Source organism: Cryptotermes secundus, unplaced genomic scaffold (genome assembly GCF_002891405.2).
Source record: "Cryptotermes secundus unplaced genomic scaffold, Csec_1.0 scaffold289, whole genome shotgun sequence".
NCBI lineage: Eukaryota > Metazoa > Arthropoda > Insecta > Blattodea > Kalotermitidae > Cryptotermes > Cryptotermes secundus.
The window spans coordinates 485,596-510,719 of NW_019722431.1; the positions used below are offsets into that span (position 1 = coordinate 485,596).

The 25,124-nt window shown below is 41.5% G+C and overlaps 2 protein-coding genes across 3 annotated transcripts in view; one reads left to right on the forward strand and one right to left on the reverse strand.

The window, feature by feature from the left end:
• Positions 1-250: 250 nt before the first annotated feature.
• Positions 251-25,068, reverse strand: LOC111861406 (arylsulfatase B). Its single transcript, XM_023845944.2, has 9 exons — positions 24,951-25,068; positions 22,089-22,199; positions 20,699-20,858; positions 17,518-17,744; positions 9,955-10,219; positions 6,612-6,769; positions 5,584-5,673; positions 3,128-3,332; positions 251-701 (listed from the first exon to the last, which is right to left on the reverse strand). Exons 2-9 carry the CDS (start codon positions 22,179-22,181, stop codon positions 265-267), a joined length of 1,635 nt encoding a protein of 544 aa, XP_023701712.1. The 5' UTR covers positions 22,182-22,199; positions 24,951-25,068; the 3' UTR covers positions 251-264.
• The window catches only part of LOC111861403 (arylsulfatase B), a 119,624-nt gene continuing 102,437 nt past the window's right edge, over positions 7,938-25,124 (forward strand). The window contains exon 1 of one of the 2 annotated variants that reach the window (XM_033750303.1): positions 7,938-8,187. The gene's annotated coding sequence lies outside the window, so the exon portion shown is untranslated. Of the gene's footprint in view, positions 8,188-8,591; positions 8,876-25,124 lie in introns of those variants that run through there. The other variant, XM_033750304.1, reaches the window with a different exon arrangement.

Sequence of the window (25,124 nt, forward strand, 5' to 3'; positions counted from 1 at the left end):
TTGTGCAACTGTGCAAATTATTTCACTGCACTTTAACCTACTGACATGGAATAAAATGTGCCTACGTTACAATGAAGTCCATTGTAAGTGCAAAAATTGAATTTATGTATATTTCATTACTATTCTGAATCTTTCCCTTGTTTAGATGCTTATTTATTTGGGCTAGAGTGCAGAAAATTTACAAAATAAAATACTAATGCTGTATAAAACTATTCAACTATCATGTAAGAGCTAGTCAAATAAATCAGACAGTTTTTCACAAGTTCAGTCTTGCCATGAACTCCATGTGTAGTTGAATTTTGCAGGGTTTGCCCCATCAAAATCGCGTGGTTTAGTAAGTTGAGGAACTAAACTCTCTTTCTCATCTACCAGCATGTGGTACAACTGTCTGAGAGTTGCTTCTTTCGTACTTGCTAAATTATGCATTTCGCACGGATCTGAAACAATGTTAAACAAGCATGGTTGCCTTGTTTGAGAAGGGTTGCAGTCTGTAACTGGATATTGGCCATCAAAAAGGCATTTCACTGTTGCCGAATTCCGAAGTTCATTTATTTCAGTGTCAGTAGCTGTATGTCCATATCGTGCGATTGATGTAGCAACTGTGCTATTTGTAATTGCCAAAATGTTGTACGCCGGATTTCTCGCTTCATGTCCTTTTTCTCCATAGTAACCATCAATTGAGCCATTGGTGCCAAATGATCCTGCAGGGAAAGATTTATGATGCTATCAGTAGCTAGACTGTGTAGCAGAACATGCTAGGATGATTAGTGAGTGATAAACTGAAAAGAATTTGGAAGGAAGCAGACATGGCCTAATCAAGGTACTACCCCATAATTTGCCTGGAGGGACTGAGCCAAATCATGAAAAACTCAGGATAGCTGGTGAACCAAGGATCTCCAGAGTACAGGTCTAGGACATTGCAACTACACAAGCTTGCTTGGTCTCAACATAGTGATTAGACTGTAGGTTGGAAGACTGAGGAATCAGAGTTCAATATTGAGCAGGGGTAAGAGGTTATTCAATATTAGAGTTAATTTTACCGACCACACAACACGTTTTTATTTACTGTCACACTACATGTTTCAACCTCAAGAGGTCATCCTCAGGTGTACGAACACAGTTGCACAATCACATGCAATCACATTCGTTTTTCCACTTATTTTGATCCTGTATCCTGTTCAGGTCCACGCTCAATAATATGTGTCAAGTTCTTCTTATAAAATATAAGTTAAAAATACAAATGTTAAAAGTTAAAATTTAAAATTTAGTTCACTGTAACTAGTTATATTATTACCACTTGGTTAAAAGTTCATGAATTAAACTTCAACTCATCACATTGACTGCACTTTCACTTTTTGTGGTAATAATAAAGTGGTAATAATATAACTAGTTACAGTGAACTAAATTTTAAATTTTAACTTTTAACATTTGTATTTTTAACTTATATTTTATAAGAAGAACTTCACACATATTATTGAGCGTGGACCTGAACAGGATACAGGATCAAAATAAGTGGAAAAACGAATGTGATTGCATGTGATTGTGCAACTGTGTTCGTACACCTGAGGATGACCTCTTGAGGTTGAAACATGTAGTGTGACAGTAAATAAAAACGTGTTGTGTGGTCGGTAAAATTAACTCTAATATTGAATAACCTCTTACCCCTGCTCAATATATTTGTAAGAGGTTATTCTCTACTCCACAGCATCCAAACTTGTTCTGGGGTCCACCCAATCTCCTGTCCAGTGGATGCCAGTCACTCTTTCCCTGAGGGTAAAGCAATGGGCTTGAAGCTGACAACTGACCTCCACCTAATGCCAAAGCTAAATGTACATGCAGCCAAACCTCCTTTCCCCCATTCATCTTCAGGCTGTGCTGTTTAAACAAGCATAGAGACGATTTTACCTTATCTGTAAATCTTATGTTTTTAATGATGCTTACTCAGCTGTATAGGTTATCTAATATTGTATGAGAGTGTGGTTGTGAATGATGAACTGGAAAGAATGTGGAATGAGCTGATCATGGCCTGATAAATGGCACTGTCCCAACATTTGTCTGGAAGGACTGAGGAAGACCGTATAAAATATCAGGCAATGTAACCAGCCTCTTGAACAAAACTCGAGTGTGGTACCTTCTCAACACAGAGTAGAGGTGCCAGAAGAGTGTAACTGCTGACCATTAGCAAATTAGTTTTGTTATAACTGTCATCAGTAAATATGTTGTGGCTAATGCTTCAAGTTACCAAACATCCTGGAATCTTAAGTACCTTGTTTGTGTGCACCTCACACATGGACAGAATGCTTTTTCCTCTCTTTATAAATTCGGTGAGACATTGAATTTGTATATGGGATTTGAGGTTCTCACAGTGGTTGTTATGAAGAGCCCTATCTTCTGTGATATAATGCTTATAGTCTGTTACCTGCTTCACCCTGGTTCCTTGCTTGGCTTATTATTTGATTCTGAAGATGGAAGTGACATGTTCCTGTGAAACCTTGGTAGACTTTTGGCAGACTACACCTTATATCACAGAAGACAGACCTCATTAAATTCAATTAGAGGTAGTGAGAACCTAATTTTATCCTGATAAAGATACTATTGTATTGTAGCGTCCTGTTCCACTTTTCACTCATTGTTTTTAATTTTACAATCTTATGTGCAACAGTTTATTAAAACTTAATAAAATCTAGTCACTTTAAAAGTTTTCAAGATGTGTTTCAACCGAAGTGGTCATCATTAGGTGTTAAAAGTTGCAGTTGAGGAAACTGCTGTCTTTCTGTGTTGATGTTAATGTGTTGATATATGGTTTCCCTAGTTTGTTGTTGTTTTCAACAAGACAAAGAACACAATACGATGGGGAACATAACCCAGAAAGGCAGAATACACACATGCGCACTGGGGGAACCATATATCAACACATCAACACAGAAAGACAGCAGTTTCCTCAACCACAACTTTAACACCTGATGATGTCCACTTTGGTCGAAACATGTCGTGAAAACTTTTATTAAGTTTTAGTAAATTGTTGCACATAAGACTGTAGAACTAATTCAAAACACCTTCCTGATAAAGAACATTATATTCTAGACCAATAGGGACTCGATGATATTACATTTTTTAAGACACTCACCAATTACCAGTTTCCATTCTCTGTCCCTAATGGCTGCTGTTTTCATCACCTCATCTATTTCAATTATCAGATGTTTGCGTTGAGATGTGTGGTTAGTACTAATGCTGCTCCATTGGTCAGCACCATCAAGTTTATTGGCAAGTTCAGAGAGGTTTCTGCCTGCAGCACTGAGCAATGTAGGCAGCCAGTCTGTCACATGCATTGGCTGGAATGAAAGTTCTTATCAAATTATGTCTAGATCAAGCACATTTCCTCTATGAACTGTCAGCTGTTCATGCACAGGGCCTGCAAGAAGGTTCTGAATATGTGATGAAATCTTTCTCACATCAGTTGTTTGTTTCAAAGTCCATAGAAATGTTAAGCTCATAGGACTGTTGTCATATAAAATATCCGAATGAAATCTTGAACCACTGAACCTAAAACAAAACAAGATTACAGAGGTGTAGTCCATACTACCAGGTCAAAGAGTTTCCATGTGCATTTTTGTCTGATATTCTCTCATGAAAGTATATGTCAGCATTTTCTTTATGAAGACCAGTTTGGTCCTATGAGGTTTGTAAGGACCTCTCTAATATCAGGTATTATAAAATTCAATCCAGCATTTCTCAAGCTGAAGCACAGACATACATTAACAGATGGATGGCCAGACATGATCATCTGTGTGTTTTAAGTTTATACACTTTATGCAAATAATGTGTAATTTAAATTTTAGAGCTGACATTTCTCTACACCAGATGTAATGTTCTTTAGCACCACAGTTTGATTGCCAGAAGTTTTCTTGTGAACTGTCTGAAGCTGACATTGCATTAAATAGACACTTCAACAGATGCATCATGCCACTTGCACCATGTTCATTTTAACCTCCATTGGTTGTGCGTGGTCCAGGTGGCCAAGTGTTGCACTGTTATAATGGTGTATGTTCACAGTCCAACTGGCCAAATGGTGCACTATTGTAATGGTGTACAAGGTGTGTCCCAAAAGTCATGAAATACATATATATTTTTTTTTTTAATTATTGATGATATCGGTACAAAGTGTTAATATTCTTCAAAGTACTGTCCATGAGCATCTACGCATTTTTTCCACCGACTCTCCCATGCCCAGTACGCCCCCTCAAAGGCCTCAACGGGAACCTCATTTAAAGCTGTTGTCACGGCCGCTTGGATAGCTTGAATGCTTTCAAAACGGCATCCTTTGAGTGCAGTCTTGATCTTCGGGAACAAAAAGAAGTTGGCCGGAGCTAGGTCGGGGCTGTAGGGTGGCTGCGGCAGCGTTGCCATGTGGTGCTTTGCCAGGAACTCACGGACGAGCAGAGACATGTGGCTGGGCGCATTGTCATGATGCAGCCGCCAGTTAGCGGCGATGTCTTTTCGCACGCGGATGACCCTTTTCCTTAATCTTTCTAGAACATCCACATAGTAGGGATCGTTGACGGTCTGTCCTTGGGGTAAAACCTCTTTGTGGACCACACCCTTGGTGTCGAAAAGATGATGAGCATTGTTTTCACTTTGTATTTGCTCATCTTCGCCTTCTTCGGTTTCGGGGAAGCCGAGGTGTGAGTAGGCTTGCTTAAGCAGTTCATGAGTTTCGGCAGCTTTTTTGTTGAGCTTTGTGCAGAACTTGACCGTCCAACGTTGTTCGAAAGTATCCACCATCGCGCGCCGTGACGTGGTCACAAAACACAGGTGCACTAAATCAGCGATACTGACGCCTCCGGTGCTCGAGCAGACTGACCTTGGGCGCGCTGTGAAGCTAAAGGCCCCCCCCCCCCCAACCCAACCGGTTCCAGCACGCTCCAACCAGTAGGAGCACGGGAAAGAAATATATTTCATGACTTTTGGGACACACCTTGTATGTACGCAGTCCAACTGGACACATGTTACACTGTGGACTGGTATTGCACTATTGTAATGGTGTATGTGCACAGTCCAACTGGACAAGTGTTGCACTGTTGTAATGGTGTATGTGCACAGTCTGATTGGCAAAGTATTACGCTGTGGACTGATATTGCACTATTGTAATGGTGTATGTGTGCTGCCCAACTGGACAAATGTTACACTGTGGACTGGTATTGCACTATTGTAATGGTGTATGTGCACAGTCCAACTGGCCCAAGTGTTGCACTGTTATAATGGTGTATGTGCACAGTCCAACTGGCCAAGTATTGCACTATTGTGATGGTGTATGTGTAACTGTGGCCAGTTGTTGCACTGTTGTATCGGTGTATGTATGTGGTCCAGCTGAACAAATGTTACACTGTTGTTACAGTTTATTTGCAGCTGAGTGTTTTATGTCTTCAATAGTAATACCTTTACTTTGACCTAAAATCTTTCTCTCACCCCCCACCCCACTGTATAGCAGGATTTTCTAGGGCCTGTAGCGTTTGTCTGTGTATTTGTAAAATAATTGAGTCTTTTTCCATATATATATTTCAGTGGGTTAGTTAACATAATCACCTCATTGGATACTCGATGAGAGTTGTTTATTAATGGGCTCCAGACCAGACCAATGCACCGCACACCTCCTTCCCACAGTGACCCCTTGTTCTGCACACCAAATATAATGGAAAACAGAATGTATAAATAATTACTAAGTTACCAAATTGTGATGAGTGGGCTGTGCAGCACACAGAGTTTAATGCATATAAAATACTGATTGGAAGACCTCAATGGATATATTCACTCTGGAGACCTAGATATAGATGTAATAATAATATTGAAATACATCTTAAATTGGTCAATTAATGGACTGGAAATCAACTGAGTAATGCTGCATACTTATGGATGTTGACTTATTTAAAGAAATACAACCAAAACATAAGAACTAGACCAAATTTTGGTTGTGGAAGTTCTTCTGCATTAGATGTAATGGTTGAGAGATTAATTTTCATTGGGTTGTGTAGGACAGGTTTTGTAGTCCTTACATTCATAGGTGCTGGCAGAGAGGGTCAAGTCAAGCATCTCCACCTCCACCCTCAAACCTTAGGAAATAAATTCACAATTGGAAAAAGAAGGAAATATACAATAAATTAAAGGTATGTGATAGTTGAAAGTTAAAGTGTTATTTAGGGGTCACATACACCATTTATCATGTAGTATTTGTGGTTTTCACAGCAGTGGCTAAGAAGAGCTCTGTCTTCTGGGATATAATGCTGTTTAGTCCTTTTAAAGTAAACCGAAATTTCAGAGGAATATGCTGCCTCTCTCTTCAAGGTTGAAGAGTAAGCCAAGCAAGAAACTGGCAAAAAGCAGAGCTACCTGTTTCATGCTGGTTTCTTGCTTGGCTTATCCCTCAGCCCTGGAGACAGAAACGACATTTTCCTCCAAAATGTGTGTTAATTTTCAACGGTCTACACAGAGTTATATCCCAGAAGATGGAACTCACCATGTATCATGTGTTCTCATTTAAGGAGCCAGGCTGAGAAGCTCCATGTTCCAACAGGAATGCCCTTGTCACTTCTGTTCAGTATGTAAATAACTCTTACCCCTCTGAGTGGATAATTTGAGCCCCAGTTCTGATAGTCCCCAACGCTTGGAGCACCATTGTCAGAGACAAAGACGATTATTGAATTCCCGAGCATGCCTTTTTCCATCAGGGCACCCACTATCTGTCCAACAGAGTCATCCAGCTTTGACACCATGGCTGCAACATTCACAGATACACTCCTCACAGTATACTTATTTATCTGTTTGCAGTTTACTTGGTGATGATCTAAGCACCTCAGACTCTATATCATTGAATGATTGGATGATTAATGAATTTGGAATTTGAGGCATTATTTACCATTTGCTTGGAAGGGCTAGAAAAGCTATGAAAAGGCTCAGGATAATCAGTGTCTCTGCTGATATTCAACCCAGACCTTCCAGCTGCAAACCACAACCGTTACTTTAACCAACATGCCTGGTCTAATGAAAATTCTTGTAAATGTAACCAAGTTTCTTTAAAATATGGTGACCAATTAACTGATGCATTTATGTATCTCCAGTGTATGGACTTGACATGCTCTTATTCTACCAGGTAGGTAACTGGGAAGGGAAGTAGGAAATAATGTTATTTAATGCAGTGTCAGACATTGGGCATATAAACCTAGGTTAATGTTAGACATTGTATTAAATAAAATCGTTTGCAGTCTCACTTTCCCAGTTCTCTTATTTGAGGCTATATTTTACACTTTCTAATAAAAAAATAGAATGTAGACATGAAGTCATAACCAAATTAAAATAACTTCACTTTTATTTGGGAAGCATTAGATTGGTGGGGCATATAGCACACATGAGAGCGATGAGTGCAAACGTTTAGTTAGAAAACCTGAAGGGAAGAGAGACTTGGGCGACCTGGACATAGACGGGATGATATCAAAATGGGTCTTATGGGAATAAAATATAAAAGTGTGGGCTGCATTCTTCTGGCTCAAACTGGGATGCATGGGCGGGGCGGGGACTCTGGTGAACATGGTAATGAACCTAAGGGTCTCATATAAGAGTTATTTCTTGGATAGTTGAGGTACTGTTGTCTTCTCAACAGGGATCCAGCTCTCTAAGAGTTCAGCTGCTGGTACATTTACAATCTGCAAGCCAAATTCAGCGATTCATGTTATGAAGTTAATGGCATTGGGCTCCATTCAACGAAAGCTATGTTCTTTTTATCATGGAATGATATGACTCCAACTTCATATTTCTACATTGTTCTTGAGCCACTTTAGCACTCGTGCATGTGATTTGTTAGAAAATACGGAAGTACGACATTCCCATTCAATGACGTAAACGTCATAGTAGTCAACTTCAAGTATAAAATTCAATATTGCCGGGATATTCACTTCCAGATCCGGAAGCAACATGGAGATCGCTTTACTTCAAAGTTTCTAGATCTACTAAAATTTGCGAAATAATCCTACGGAAAAAGTGCAGTGAGGAAGGGATAACGTAAAACAACATTCGTGCATTGTGTATGGACATGAGGTTAACAAGACAATTCATACAAAACGCCAGTCCCTTCAAGATTAACTTCAAATTTTCTAAACGTCAAAGACGGCGTTGATATCAATATACCAAGCACATAAGGTAAGAAGGACATGCACTAAATGCGCTCTTTAAGCGTTTGTAACTGTTACCGAAGTACTGCATATTCATTATGCACCGTTCGTCTGCTGTAGACATGCAGAAAAGCTATTATTCCATAGCATAACATACGCAGACTGGCTTGTCGTCTGCTGTGACGCAGTATTGCAATCGTCAGTCATTTTTTAGTGTGTGGGGGGGAGGTGAGGCGAGGCGAGGTCGTAAAAAGTTTATTTGTCGAAAATTGTATGTTAAGCATATTATCAAAAGGCGGTGGATTACTGTACATATTCAGCGTTATATTGGAAAAGTAACGTTGCTGCCCAAAACAGAACTGTGTGTGAATTGACTAGAGAAATAATGACGTCAGAACAATCACAATTACAGTCTATAAAGCCGAATAGCATCCAAGGACAAAACAGATGCAATCGGAATACCGCAATTGACATTATTTTCATTGTAATGCAGTAATAGTAATTACAATTAGTACTTGATTAAAGTTGTTGTACGTATCTCACTAAAACACAAGCGTAACGCAGTAAAAACTAAACTGTTAATTGTTGCCATATGTCAGGCTAGAACGCCGTATGTACACATTTGTAATTTGGAAGGGTAGGCCAACTAGCATGCAATGGGAATTAGTTTAATATCGTTTGCAAGTAATGCAGCAGGATTCTTAATGTACTAACAGGTGAGTGGTATGGATACTGTTAATGAACCTCCCTCCCCTGTCAATAAATTGTTGATTTTCAATATAGTGATATTTTTATATTTCGAAATAAAATTTTCCGTCCCAAACTCACATACAGTCTGCCATATTTTTTTCTCTTTAAATATAAACGTAAATTCCATTGTGCCTTTCACATTAAAATTAACTCGCGAAGTGTCGACATCACTGGAACATCTCGATGAAAGGAGGCGTTTGCAGTTGGGACAACCAAAGTTAAATTTACCTTGCTGACAGCAGGAGTTCTAACGGTACGTATCCTGTAAGAACATCTTGAAGTGAAATGAAATCACTCGACTACGAGATGTGCTACCGTCTACACATTTATTACCATTTCTTAACAACACGCACTGTGGTTGGTTTGTGGCATGTAACAACACTGTATGAATCTCAGTGTTCGTGTAGCGCCGAATAATGCTTCAGGATCAATACATAAAGGGATTATGAAGGAAACGATTAAGACGTCGTGGCCTGTTTCAGTATACCACCTCGGGAATCGCATGGCTCAATCGGTATAGCGACTGGCTGGAGGACCCGGGTTCGATTCCCGACAAGAGCAAAAGATTATTCTCTTCCACACAGCGCCCTGACCGGCTCTGAGACCCACCCAGCCTCCTATCCAATGGGTACCCGAGGTAAAGAGGCACGGGCGTAAAGCTTACCATTCACCTCAATCTAGTGCCTAGGTCAAGAAGGGTAGAGCTATACCTTCACTCGCTCCATACTTCTTCATGGCGTAGTACTTAATGAATTAAGCACAGGGACACATTTCTAAGCTTTGGAATCGCATAACTGAGGGTCACGAAAAAGAGCCAATCCTTCGGTCGGGTAGTCAGTGGACACTTGGCAGTACGGTGATCATGTCCATAGGACTTCAGCACGCTCCTACCACCGATATTGGCGTCTGTTACAACATGATTATTGAGCCAAATTCAATTTTCTTAACCAGTCATACTCATACGAGATTAATTTTAAACGCTTCTAATATAAGTACGGATCACAGAAGTCAAAACGTCTTGTGCGTAAATAAGAGAGGCACTTACCGGCGTAAGTTCTTCTGTTGGGATCAGGAATGTACGCGAAATTGTTCACGGTCTCCTGTGGAGCTTCTAACGGCTTTCCCGCATTGCCTGCGTGCACTGCCAGGTGGGCCACATACAGGAACAGTGGGTTGCTCGTGTTGTGGTGTCTGATTGTGTTCACAGTGACACTCGTGAACATATCAGTTGCGTACTCTCCGTCCAGCTGCCAAACCGTTTCCATATTGTGCCGTAAGTCGTGGCCACTCAAGCTTCTTCCATCTGGATACTGTGCAAATGCAAACTGTGTAACTAACTGACTGGCTCAGTGGAGTTGAGTCCTGGATAAGCCATCAGTCACTCAGCCACTTAAGAATTTCCCCAAACGTTACGAAACCCCAAGCATCATTATCTTGTTCACAAGAGTCCTCTACTGGTCCAAACCTTGAGCCAGATGAATCTAGTCCATAACATCCCGAAAGATTTCTCTAAAATCTATTTTAATATTATCCTTCCACCTACGCCTAGCTTTTGCTGGTGGTCTCCTTACTTCTGCCTTTCCCACATAGACCATAAATGCATTACTCTTCTTCCCATGCATACTACATATCCTTCCCATATCATTCTCCTTGACTTGATCATTCTAATTATATTTGACCACAAGTACAAGGAAATTAGGCTACTAGTTCTTCCCAGAATGTTTTGTTACTGTTTTCATTATTTCTTCCCAGAATTTTTTGTTACTGTTTTCATTATAATGTGACACTCAGTGTATTCTAGTCACTATGAACTTGTCAACAAAACGTCAATTCTCATATTGAGTAATATGTTTTATTATTATGATAATGTGTAAATGGAGTTACAGCTACACAACACACACACGATGTAATTAGTTTCTCACTTTTTCCTTACTGTAACATAGTTTCTGAAACGCATAGGCTCTGTGGTGTCGGGGGAAAAGGACAGATGTAAGAGATGAACTGTACACGAAATGAAAGGAAGGGCACTAATGGGTTGTTTTTAGCCGAATTCGCTCACTTGAACGGTCACACTAGTCCCCGTTATATAACTTTAGCACGGACCCAACAGAACACTATACAACTGTTCCTCTATTGTTACATGCGTATCGAGTGCCGCCGGAACGTGTTTACTGAGCCGTTGCCTAGCAATAGACGTCTCCTCAGGCCCTACTATTTCGGCTGTATGGTGTCGTGTCACAATACTGGTACCACAAGCTGCCTTAGAGAGGTGCCAAAGTAACCTGGCAAAAATAGGATCAGCGCTCTAACCAGTAAGCCATACATCATCATCATCAGTAATCTGTCAATACGACAGGTCCACAGTCTCTTTCAAAACAATTCCTCCACTTAATGCGATCTAGAGCTTTCTCCTTCAAATGACAGTATCCTCTTCTGTCCCCAAGGTCATCCAGCATCTTCTTACGTCTTCTTCCTCGTCTTCTTGTCACTTCTATCCGCCCATCTATCTTTCCTTCGATAGCTTCTTTTAGAAGGCAGTTTCTGCGTAAAACATGACCAATCCAATTAGCCTTCCGTTTTCTTATTTCATGTAGGATATTCCTCTGCTCACTGACTCTAATTAACACTTCTTCATTTCTCACATAATCGGTCCAACTGATCTTCTCCATTCTTCTCCAACACCACATTTCGAAACTTTCCAGATGTTTCTGATCTACTGCCCTAAGTGTCCATGTTTCAGCCCCATACAGAGCTATGCTCCAAATGTAGCATTTCACTAGTTTCTTCCTCAAATTTAAGTCCAATTTGCTGGTAAAAAGATTCTTCTTCTTGCTAAATGCAGCTTTTGCCATGGCAATCCTGGATTTAATTTCACAAGTACACCTTCCATCATCTGTTAACAAGCTACCCAAATATTTAAAACATTTCACATTCTCCACTTGTTTTTGGTCTATCTTTATTGTGACTGGGGTTGGTTGTCTCGAAATTTTCATTACTTTTGTTTTCTCCACATTCATTTCCATGCCATAGCACCTTCCAATTTCAATTAGTCTATCAATCATGCCCTGTAGCACAGTTTCTTCCTTAGCCATTAACACAAGGTCATCTGCATATTTCACAGTTTGAATAATTTGCCCTCCTACTTTGAAGTCACCGAGCCCATCCAGAGCTTCCTTGGTAAGGCATTCGCTGTACAAGTTGAACAGAATTGGTGATAAACAGCATCCTTGTCGAACTCCTCTTCCAATCTGCACACTTCCTGTCTCCCCCCTGTCCAGTCGTACTCTAACTTTCTGATCCATGTACAATTTGCTAATCAATCTTCTTTCATGCCAATCGATACCTGTTTCTTTCAGGATCTGCATTAATTTGGTCCAGTTTACCCGGTCAAATGCCTTCTGCCAGTCTATGAAGCAAACACACAGTTCTTCATCTATCTCCAAAGTTCGTTCCGCTATAATTCTCATCATCCCAATTGCATCCCTGGTTCCTTTTCCTCTTCTAAATCCAAACTGATCTTCTCCAAGTACATCCTCTATTTTCCTTTCAATTCTTCTTTTAAGTATCTTTGCTATTATCTTTGCTGTATGTGCAATAAGACTTATTGTGCGATGGTCGCTGCATTTTGTAGCTTTTGTCTTTTTCTTTAAGGCAATCATTGTAACTTCTGTAAAGTCCTTGGGCCACTCTCCACTTTCATATATGGTGTTCATTAGTTTTGTCAGTGTTTTCAAACCACCTTCTCCCAGTAACTTGAGCACATCTCCAGGTACATCATCATCTCCTGTAGCCTTTCCCTTCCTCATTTCCTTGATAGCTTTTTCCACCTCACTTTGTAAAATATATGGTCCTTTCTCGTCTGTATCTACTTCTTCTTCCGGTTCAACTTCTAAGGTTTCTGGCCGATTAGGTCGATCATATAGTTCTGAAATATAATTTTCCCAAATTTTCAGCACTTGCCTCTGATCTACTATTCTATTCCCCTGGGAGTCTTCGATGCCAACATTTTGAATCCCATGATTCTCTTTCCATCCTAGTTCTTTTGTCTTCATGTACATCAAATCATAACGGCCTGTTCTTTGAAATTCCATAATCTCATTACATATCTTCTCAAGATATTCCTTTTTGGCCCTGTCCGTGGCTCTTTTCAATTCATTCCTCAGTCTCCTGTATTTCCTCCTGCCTTCTTCATTGTTGACATTCTTCCATTTCCTTCGCTCCTCCATTTTACTCATCATCTCCTGTGTAACCCATGGTTTTCTTGCTATCTTCTCAACTTTACCTACCAAATCACTGATAGTATCTAACATGCATTCTTTTATATCGTTCCACTGCGCTTCAGCATTTCCGCTTTCACCTTCAATTGCACCGAGTTTCTCTTCTAGAGTCTCTTGCACGCTTTGTCTTTGAGCATATAACTTCTCCAAATCCCATCTGGGTCTGCGCTTTCGAAATCCTATAATTTTCTTCAACCTGGTTCGGAACTTGGCAACCAGCAAGTTGTGGTCAGAGTCAATGTCTGCCCCAGGAAGCGTCTTCACATCCTTCACACTGTTTCTGAATCGATGTTTCACAAGGATGTAGTCCAGCTGATGCCTCTTCCAATCCCCAGGTGCCTTCCATGTGTAAATTCTTCTCTTTGGCTTCTTGAACCAAGTGTTGGTAACAATCAATCCATTTCGTTCACAAAAGTCAATAAGCATTTGACCTCTGTGATTCCGTCTTCCTAGTCCATGTGATCCAACAATATTCTGATATGGTTCATCTCCAACAATGCTGTTCCAGTCTCCCAATATGATGCTGTTTGTGTCTCCTCTTCCATCTTCCTGAAGAATTTCTTCAATTGTGTCATACACTTTTTCCACTTCATCATCTTCATACTCTGATGTTGGCATGTACACTTGTATAATCAGTATATCTACCGGTTCCGCCTTTAACTTCAGAGCAATAATTCTGTCATTACAAGCAATCTTCTTAACAACACTCCTCACTACACTTTTATGCACCACTATTGCCACACCTCTTTCAGCCCGTTCACCTCCGGAATAATACACTGTATAATCACCGCTTCTTATTTCACCTTGTCCTTTCCACCGCACTTCGCTGACACCTAGAACAGACACTTCATTCTTCTGCATTTCCGTTTTCAAATTCTCCAATTTTCCTGCTTGATTCAAGGTCCTGACATTCCATGTTCCAATCTTGTATCCATGCTGTTTCTTCTGATCTTCGCACTTTTTCTTGTTGTAACGCCTGCATGACATTTCCTCTAGAAACACTCCCCCCCGGAGATCCGATTGGGGGAGTAGTTTACCTCCGGATTGTTTTGCCTCCAGAGGAAACATCTCGCATATATGGTATCTCTGTTTTTGGAAAGAGACTATCCAGGAAAAGTGATAATGTGGTAGTTTTTCCATTTGCTTTCCACATCGCAGTACAGCAGCCGTTCAAACCACTCTGGTCACGCCTGCTGCTATACGAACTTGAACCAACTCGAGCATCATTTGCTCTGTGCTTCAAGTCGCTACTGATGACGCTGCTTCCGGCATCAGTTTTTGGTGTCTCTCTTCGTCTGATGCCTACCCTTTGACCTGTCCAGCAAGGGAGGCCCTGCCAGTAGCTACGCTACCGCTGGTATAGCTCTCAGGGCCATACAAGGTATAGTAATTTATGCACGAATCGTATTGTCATAAGAGGAGCCATTTTTGGAACACAGTAATCTTGCACGCCGTTATGTTGAGAACAGAAACTATCACGAATTCCTCACAGTACTGTGTGAGATGTGTAAAGAAATGAGGGTGAGAAATTGAGGTTACATGTTTCATGTTACATTCTGTGGATCTGTAGTTAGTAAAAAAAAATAATAAGAGACTGCAGGAGTAAGTCTTAAGAACACAAAACATGTTTATACACAGCTCAATTGAAGCTTTGAAATAAAATAAAAAATACACAGAAGTTTCACATGAGCTGTTCTTATGAATTTCATGGGAAGGCTGAAGGCGAGTGGTAGTTTCTTGCCCCAGTCCTCTTCACAATATTACTAGGAAAGTGCCCCCGTGTTCCCTGACACTTGTCATTTGCTCATGAGGTCAGTTTTTACTCTTCATTCTGTATCTTCCATGCATTTGACCTGTTTCGACTTCATAGTCTTCCTATATCTCCGTATAGAGTCAGAGTTATTTCACGACTGGAAGATTACCGCCGACCAGTTCGTCTTGGCGACAAGCCCCTTGAGACTCACGACTAATATTTTTTTCAACTGAACACTTGAGGTGATAGTCCTTTGTAACATCCTCTCTATATACCATTTAGCAATCTATTATTATCCATTCTGTTCAAATGAGTTAACAATTCTTGCTTTGTCGTCATCTCATATTTAATTAAGTTAATAAATATTTCATTCTTTTGTAATTCCTCTTGGGAGCCAAGATATCCCAGTCATTATAGTGACCAGATATAAGGAAAGTAGACTAAAAAGCAGGCTTGTGAGATTATCTTGTTGCCTGTATGGCCGTGTATTCACCTCTCGTTGTTAGGCAACGGCTAGCTAAACATGTTTCCTGGTTGTTACTAGGTAACAGCTTGGTAAACACGCTCCCGCGGCAACGAATACACACGTAACAGTAGAAGAGCTGTTGGACGCGGTGTTTTCCATGCGGTCCCTGTCGTATATTGCGAGGACCGGCAGCGGTTTACCAGACTGACAGACAAACGGAAAAGTAGACGATTGGTTCTGCGAGAACTTTTTGTAATATTATCCTCCCATCGATGTCTAGGTCTGGCTCATTTCTTCTGATTATCCCACCAAAATTGCATATGCATTTCTATTCCCCGTGCATGCTACATGCTCTGCCCAACTCATCCTCCTCGACTTGATCATTCTAATTATATTTCACGAAGATTAAAAGTTAAACTCATCATTATGCAGTTTTCTCCAGCCTCCTACGATTTCATCCTCCTTCGGTCCAAATATTCACCTCAACACACTGTTCTCAAACACCCTCAGTCTGTGTTCCCCCCTTAATATCAGAGACCAAGTTTCACACGCATGCAGCACCACAGACAAAATTATAGTTCTGTATTTTCTAATTTTCACGTTTTCAGAAAACAGATGGTTCTGAACTGAACGGTAGTAAAGGTTACCCGAATAGTTTGCTCTTAAGAATTGCGATTCGAACGTTGATTTGTTACTATCGCTCCCAAATATCTGAACTGTGCTATATTTGTGTTGTATGATTTTGGCCTGCATTCTGGTGACGAGACATCAGCACATGCTTGAGTTTCTCTGCGTTTACTTGTAGACCAGCCTCGCTGTAAGCGTCAATTAGAACTTTCGTAATGTTGCATTAACATAACAGCTTCGCACTTTTCTGTATATTGCCGTCTTAAATGCAGCGTTTATTTTCTGTCTCATATACATGTACTCATGCTTCTTGCCTTATTACGATGTATTTCTGCCGTACACGGCCGTCACCAGAGTAGAACTCTGCTTTTCTTTTTGGCCTGCATGTAACCTAACAGTTTTATGTCATCAGCATAGACAAGCAGCTAATGTGCCCCATCTATTTTCATTCCCACCTGGTTTTCCTGGACCTTCTCAATGGCGTATTTTAAAACACAGTTAAAAACAATGGAAATAAAGTATCACTTATTTTAGACCATTCATAATAGGACACGCAACAGATGTTTACCTATACGGACTATAGGCTTAATTTATCCAAACTGAGCTTGAATAGGTCGGTCGGTATAGCGACGGGCAATGTGTTGGAAGACCGGGGTTCGATTCCCGGCAGGGACAAGAGATATTTCTCACCTCCACAACGTCCAGATTGGCTCTTGGGCCAATCTAACCTATTCGGTGGGAAGAAGAGGCGCTTTCTCTGGGGTTAAAGCGGCCAGACTGTGAAGCTGACCACTCACCTCCATCTGGTGCCGAGGTCAAGAAGGGAGGAGCTATACCTCAAGTCTCTCAGTACTTCTTCTTGATGTTGTGCTTAATTAATCAAGCACAGGGATAACTTTACCTTTTTATCCCTTGGCACTACAGCCCCAGTGGGCCTAGGACTACCTCCATGAACTTCTCTGTTCACTTCGGTTTTTCTAGATTTTACACATTCGGTAGGACTCCTTGGGCGGGTGATCAGCTCGTCGCAAGGCCTCTACAACTTTACCTTTACCTTCATTTATCCAAACTGCGTATGAACACGTAATTTCAACGGACGCAAGAGTTTGATAAACGTAAAGGTAGAGTTGTCCCTGTGCTTAACTAATTAAGCATTATGCCATGAAGGCGTATGAAGGGGGGAGTGGATGTATAGATGCTTTGATAAATTTTTGTTCTAGTTCTAACATAAGTAGGCTCTGGCCTGTATGTACTCTCCTTACTTAGCATTGCCCTGACCCGAGTACACGGGGTACAAGGCTGCCAGAGCATGAAGCTGACGATTCACCTTCACTTAGTGCCAATGTTTAGGATACTATGAAATTTACCTCCACTCCCCCTACACGTCCTCACGATTTTCTTATGAGACACAGATGTAATAATAATAATAATAATAATAATAATAATAATAATAATAATAATAATCTCTCCGCTGTGATAGCTTACCATGTCTTCCAGAATGTGATCATAGTAACTTGTATATCCTCCCCAGTAGCCAAGATGAGAGTCAAACCCGCGGTATGTTGGTGTGAACTCCCTCTTGTAGAATCCTAGGTGCCATTTACCAAAGGCCCTCGTGACATAACCTAACTCTTTCAGGTACTGCGGCAGAATTTTCTCTTGAAGAGGCAACCCTCTGGGTTCTGAGTTCAAAATGGGCCTTCCTTGCATACCTGAGGAACATACATCATCTGCGGTGATACTTTCCCTTCCCTTCCCTTCTCCGTGAATGCGATTTTACAAAACATCAATAGTAATCAATCGATAATCAAACATCAATAATAACAATAACAACAACAACAACAACAACAACAATAATAATAATAATAATAATATTGTCACGTGTCTGAGTGACTAAGACGCGGGTTTGGATTGGTGAGTCGGTTTATTGGATCTTCACTAGTCATAACTACAAATAATTGTAACACTTTCAAGATTACTGTAATTATAACACACAAAGTCTTCAATTCACACGCTAAGTCTTCACAGGTCTTTTACGAATTTCACGTGGCTGTCTCCTACAAAGAACTCAACTAAACTGAACTCAAAGTCAGAGTTACTTTACGACTGGCGGTTTACCGCCAATCAGTTCGTCTTGGCGCCAGGCCCTTTGAGGCCCACGACTAGAGATATTTTCCGACTAAACTCTCACGGTAATAGTCCTTATGTAACATGCTCTCTGACGAGAAGGTGGTTTGTCTCCTATGAATACGCTTGGCCTTTCGTCAAGTGTCTATTTTGCACATATAACATGTTTTTTTAAAATTCTTCCTTTTGCACTGCACACAAATCCTTTGTCAGTACAGTCTTTACAGAGCAGATCATGCCTAAATTACGTATCTTATGCTATCAAAGTCAAAGTCACAATGCGACTGACAGTCGATCAGTCAGTCAGTCTTGGTGTCGAGCTCCATCTGGGGCTCATGATCAGATATTTATTACTGTTTGTGTTACTTTCGTTGTATAGCCTCCGCACGGGCCACGCACAGAAAACACAGTTCTGTTGTTGCATAAGTGAGACCACATAGAGAATAAGTCACGTGATTCCTAGCCAGCATCTTTATTGGTGCGCTGTTGCCTAGCAACGCGCAATATCATTCGTCCGCTGAGACACATCTTGTATTGTTGCGCGTTGATCGTGTTTACCGAGCCTATAAACGCTTTGAGCTAATCCGCTACAAAAAATCTGCGTGGCCTATAGTCCGCAAGCGAACTATACCGACCGAGCGACCGCCGTTTGTCAGCGAAGTTAGTGCCGACTTTTGCGGGTAGAGGGTGTCACGTGGTCAGCGCAACGGATTCCCACTGCCGTTAATCTCGGTTTTCTAGACCGGAGCCGCTATTCCCTTTAAATGGCTCCTCATTTATCCTCACGAGGCTGAGTGGACCCCGTTCCAGACCCACTACACTACAATACGTTACAATACCTACTAAACCCTCGCTAATCTGGAATACCTTGGGGGATAATTCATCCAAATCACGCGATAATCCGAATTCGTGAAGCAAAAGATGGCTCTAAAACACAAAAAACTTAGAATACGCTGGAACACTTAATGATATAAGTAGTGCTGATGAAAATAAATAACAAGATATCACTGTAGAGCCTCTATTTAAAAACTATAGAAAGTCAGTACATTTCTTTATCGACAGAAGGCTCAGAAGTACTTTTTCTGAACGTAATAATGTAGGTTTGAAGAAACTGTCAAGTTCCGTCTGAACAGACAAGTGACTGATCTGCCTTCCTAACTTCCATGTGTCTTTTAAAGTATGTACTCAACTGTGAACAGCATTTTTCACTTTTCATATTTCAATCCGGATTAACTGTAACTTTCTAGCATTTTATGGAACACGAAGGTTCATTGCCGTGTTCACAAGAGCCCTCCACTTGTTCCTATATTGATCCAGATCAATCCAATCCATCCCATCCCCTCTCTCTAAGATCCGTTTTAATATTGTCCACCCATCTACGCCTTTGTCTTCCCAGTGGTGTCTTTCCATCTGGCTTTCCCACCAATATCTTACATATTTCTCTTCGCCCCAATTCGTGCTACAGGTTCTGCCCATCTCGTACTCCTTGTTTATGATAACATTGTGTGCAGCGTATGTGATGATGCGATGGCTACGTCATATCTACAGCACGCAGTCTATTTGCGTTCAGCGAGAGCTCCAGTATGCTGACTTCGGTAGGGGCTGCGCCATAGCTCAAGCGGTTAGTCGCTGGTTTCCCACCGCGGCGGCCAGGGTTCGATCCCGGGTCTGGTCAAGTGGGATTTGTGGTGGACAAAGTGGCGCTGGGGTAGGTTTTCTCCGAGTACTTCTGTTTCCCCTGCCAATCTTCATTCCACAAATTGCTCCACAATCACCGTCACATATCATCTGGGGCTGGTAAGTGGCCGCAGTACAAGGGACTTAGTCCCACCCCACTAGCAATAAAAAAAAAATAAAAAAATGCTGACTTCGGTTCCATCGTATGTCGAAAGTGAAACCTTTTAACTGTACACTGATGACTTAAAGGTCTGTACCACTCTCTGATGATAATGCGCCATCGTATGAGACACGTTTCATGGCCCACACACACTTCGACGCGCACGGTACCAAGCTTTCTTAAAATACATTAGCTAGTTAGTTAGTTATTGGAGAGGGTGGGTTTCCCCATGAACCGCGACCAGTTTGATCTATTGTGCTTCCCTCTATGATATTCTACCAGTCTCTATACCTTACCGATATTTGTGCGTACCATCAGTCCCGACCGAGCCAGCGAGTTCGCCTCTACTGGCTTGGCGGTATCTATAATTATAGATACCGCATTATAATGCTTCCCCCATCTATCAGAGGCGTTAGAGACTACTGTTGGGCGGGAGACGTTCTTGAATTTGGCTCAGTGACCTCCTTTGGAGATATGAGGTTCTTTTACGTGCCGTAAAGCTACGACACGGAACCCACGGCTTAAAGTCCCTCCCGGAGGACTTGTTCCCTGAATTTTTCCGCCCTTAAAAATTCCACGACCTCCGCCGGGTTTGAACGCGCGTACCACGAGTCATGAGATGGGAACGTTACCTCTAGACTACGGAGGCCGCTAAATACATTAGCTAACTGAACATTGTTGGAAATTAGTAATCTGACTCACCTGAATGGAAAGGGTAGCGACCTGTCATTAACGCCGTTCTCGATGGTGTGCATGTTGGTTGTGAATAGTAGTTGTTTAGAATTACGCCATTGTAAGCTAGGGCGTCGATGTTTGGCGTCGGAATCTGATCCGATCCGTGGAAACTGACGTCATTCCAACCCTATGCAGGAAAAGCACGTCATTATAAACAAGAGTAGAGGTTGGCAAAATGAGATGAAGTTTTTGAAAAGGAACTATGAAAATAAGAATAAATTTTATTTGTAATTCAGGCTTCTTCTATAGAAATCAGTGTTAAATAAATCCCCAATTTTCTTGGTTAGTCGTTTGAACTCAGTGTTTTCCGACAGACAGTGGCTGATCGGATGTAAATTTGAATAGCAAATGATTATACTGCATACACATTATACAGGGTGATTTGTTTTGAGGAGTCTCTGAAATAAGTAATTATAAGTCACGCAAAGAGTTACCAGTCAAAACGAGACTTGCCGACCACACACATTGGTAGTTGTAGGGATACTTGGGTTACACGCGATGTTGAAATTTTCTATCCTTCCGCTTGGAGACCCAGGACGAAATCACACTTCGAGTTTCCAGATTTTGCAACGAGCGTAGTAGGAGGGATCGGAGATTAAAGGAAAATGGCCCGAACCCGGCAAGTGGGCACCGGACCAATGTTGCAAAGTAATTTGGTGCCTTTTCAGCGTGGCTCAACTTGTGTAACTCCGCTTAAACCTACCAGGCAGCTCACTTACCTACTTAGGCCTCTGTTTTGTGTTCCTATAAGGACCTTGGACTCCTTCACCACAGGACTCATTCTTCTGTAATGCCCTAGCATACAACTACGGTTTTAAGACTGAGCTCTTCTGGTCTGTGACACCCTGTAATGTTGTGATCGAATACCGACATTTCGGAGTTGGAGTGTGTGGGTTCACAAATAGGCCTGATTATATAAGCAAATTACAAGAAAAGTAGTTATGGGACCAGAGGAGATAGGAACCCGGTCATAGAGAATGGGAAGAAAGCACGTTCCTCCAAAATGTCGGTACTCACCTACAAAACTATACGGTGTCACAATGCAGAAGATCACAATCTTAATAATCACCACTGTCAAAACCGATGTGATATTCTAGGCTCACGTCCAACCTCCAACATAAATTACCAGGGAGTACCTACCTTTCGAATCTTCGAGCATGGGTGGCTCTACCAGGAGCTTCTGCCCCCGCTAGCATAGCCCTCCAGATGTTAATGTAGTAGCACACGGGGAGGATGTAACAATTATGCCTATTCAATATTGTTACTGCTATAACATAAATATGAGTTTGAACCAGATCATAAGATTTTTGCAACTTCAGCATTTTATACTAGCTGTGTCCAAGTAGGGCGTACTCACCAGATCATCAGCAACTATAAAAATTATGTGTGGTGGTTGTTGAGCCCGTATTGCAGTCAGCAGGCACCCGATGTAGCAAGATAAGACGAACATCCTTCAATATTATTGTACCTGAAAATTGTTGATTCGCACGTTATTTGATTTTCAGCTACGTGATAGATTCCGAACTGCCCCCCCCCCCCCGGGGGGGACAGGAAGTTGCTAATTTAATGTTGAACCCTGGAAACCGCCGAGTTTCACAACGCAGTATCACGCGATGTACAGAATGAAATATGCAAACATGCAGCATCACCACTGAGGCGAACTCAAATGTCATTTTGGATCATATATCCTTCAGTCTGTTTCATTATTCATTAAAGTAAGAATTACTTTCCATTTATGTAAAGATGTTTTAAAATTTTAAAAATCTTTCCTTCATTAATGTAAGATTAAGTTCACAAAAACGGATTGAAATTAAACTAATTTTTTCTTATTTTTCAAATAGATTTGTTGTGCTTTATCTCAAGGGGCCTGAGGTTTTGTGTTAATTGAAAGTGGGGCGTTGTGCTCAAAAGTTTGAGAACCAAAATGACCAACCGGTCAACGCTGTTTAGGGAAAGAGTCGCTATTTATTGTGAGAACGATACGGAACACACAAATACACTCTGTGGGCAGAATGCAGAGTTTTAGTACAGTCCATACCTCACAGGAAACACTGGGTCTCCGCTACAAAGCCCAACCGATTAATGCTGTTTAGGGAAACAGTCGGTGTTTATTGTGAGAACGATACGGAACACACAGGTAAACTCTGTGGCCAGAATGCAGAGTTCTAGCATGTTAAAACAGGTGACACTTCAACATACGGGAGCCGTGGACACAGAAAACGAGCCAAATTGAATGTTGATAACAGTAGATCAAAATCAGTTTAATTTAATCTGTGATTGTCTCATCCAGCCACCACAAGTTTCGGCCGCATGGACCATTAGCAGATGGTTTGTAAACAAATAAAATTATTATTGAATAGCAGAATTACATGTGTCCTTTCTGACAGTGAGAGGTGTCGGAATACATTCTTGTATTAAGCGACAGAATATGAAATGTAGTGGTTTTCCTTATATTATTAAGAGAGTTTAAATAGAAGGGATGAAATTCTAAACGCGGTGTTTGTTCAGTGTGGCATTGGACGATAAAATGTAAAGGTAAAACTATCCCTGTACCAGGCCGTGAAGACCCATAGGGTTGTGAGACGTTGAGGCTCCCACATTTTCTAGACAACGGCTCAAAGATGGCGGCAACGTTATTAGCCTTACCGGCCAGCCACCCTTTAGGGGGCCCATACACGTACGAGTCTGGCTCGCGAGTCCGACTCGGCTCAGGTTCCAATGAGCCAAACTCGTCCGTGTGGGTCACCACGCTCATACGTGTGTGGTGAAATTAATCCGAGCCCGGCTCCTCGCCGAGCCGGTCTCACGAGCCAGACTCGCACGTGTATGGGCCGCCTTACTCCCAGGAAGATTGCACGTAATCTTTTCTGTTACAGGCTGAGTCGATTCCATGGCTACATATAACTTCAGTGCTTTAATGCACTGCGAAGAAAATTTGGAAGTATTTCTAGCAAGACAGTGTACCAGCACACAGTGAAGGCTGTAGTGAGTGCATTTTAATGGGCGCATAACAAAATATAAGGTTGTGTTTGAGGGAGTGAAATTTCGAAGCTTCTGTCTTTCTGGAAAAGTGCTGCAAAAATCGAGCAGGTTATTGTAACGTTAAAGTTCTAGACGTGAACTCGGGAGGTCCTAGGTTCTATTCACAGCTAGGACAACGACTAACCTTACTGAGTTCCTCGTAATTTTCTTCAGTTCCTCCAAGCAAATTCAAGGATAGTACCTTGATCAGGCTGAGGACGCTCTCTTCAAAATCGTTTCAAATTCATTATTCACCAGTCACCATTCTTGAGATACTGACTGCGTGCTACAGTAACCTCCCCCANTCTCGCGAGCCAGACTCGCACGTGTATGGGCCGCCTTACTCCCAGGAAGATTGCACGTAATCTTTTCTGTTACAGGCTGAGTCGATTCCATGGCTACATATAACTTCAGTGCTTTAATGCACTGCGAAGAAAATTTGGAAGTATTTCTAGCAAGACAGTGTACCAGCACACAGTGAAGGCTGTAGTGAGTGCATTTTAATGGGCGCATAACAAAATATAAGGTTGTGTTTGAGGGAGTGAAATTTCGAAGCTTCTGTCTTTCTGGAAAAGTGCTGCAAAAATCGAGCAGGTTATTGTAACGTTAAAGTTCTAGACGTGAACTCGGGAGGTCCTAGGTTCTATTCACAGCTAGGACAACGACTAACCTTACTGAGTTCCTCGTAATTTTCTTCAGTTCCTCCAAGCAAATTCAAGGATAGTACCTTGATCAGGCTGAGGACGCTCTCTTCAAAATCATTTCAAATTCATTATTCACCAATCACCATTCTTGAGATACTGACTGCGTGCTACAGTAACCTCCCCCACCCATCACAAGAGACTAACTCCGCGTAGCAGGATCTGTCTTAAGAACCTGATCACTCCTTAGATGGTCAGGAATTCCCCCTCTTGTTATAGAACCCGCAAGCTTATTTCCGATCTGACAAGGTTTGATAATAGAACCTTTACTCCCGCAGGAAAGGGAATTCTCTAAATGACTTGGGTTTGAATGAGTTAAGATTTATCTTGAAACCACGTTAGCTCAGTCATAATAGTGACTAAACTGCAGATCGGACGATCGAGGAATCAGGCTCAGATTTCTGTCAGAAGCAAATGGGTTCCCCTCCCCATGCATTGGGTACCAGGAGCACATTTTTTCAGGTTAAGACCGCCAGAGCGTGAAGTTGACAACTCACCTCCACCTAGTGCTGAGGTTGCGAATGTCTGGACCTGTACCTCCACACGCTTAACTTTACCTTTAGCTTAAGACTTCGCGTTGCAAACGAACAAGTTGCTTCAGCATTCATCCATGCCAACTTGCAGAACTGTACCGAGCGCTATCAGTACATGCACCGGTGTTTTACTACTTC

Coding starts and splice junctions, on each gene's coding strand:
- LOC111861406 (XM_023845944.2), bottom strand. CDS start 22,181: ATGTTCGTCTTATCTTGCTACATCGGGTGCCTGCTGACTGCAATACGG. Junction 20,859..22,088: donor TTATAGTTGCTGATGATCTG/GTGAGTACGCCC, acceptor TTTCCTGCATAG/GGTTGGAATGACGTCAGTTT. Junction 6,770..9,954: donor CAACAGAAGAACTTACGCCG/GTAAGTGCCTCT, acceptor TGAATGTTGCAG/CCATGGTGTCAAAGCTGGAT.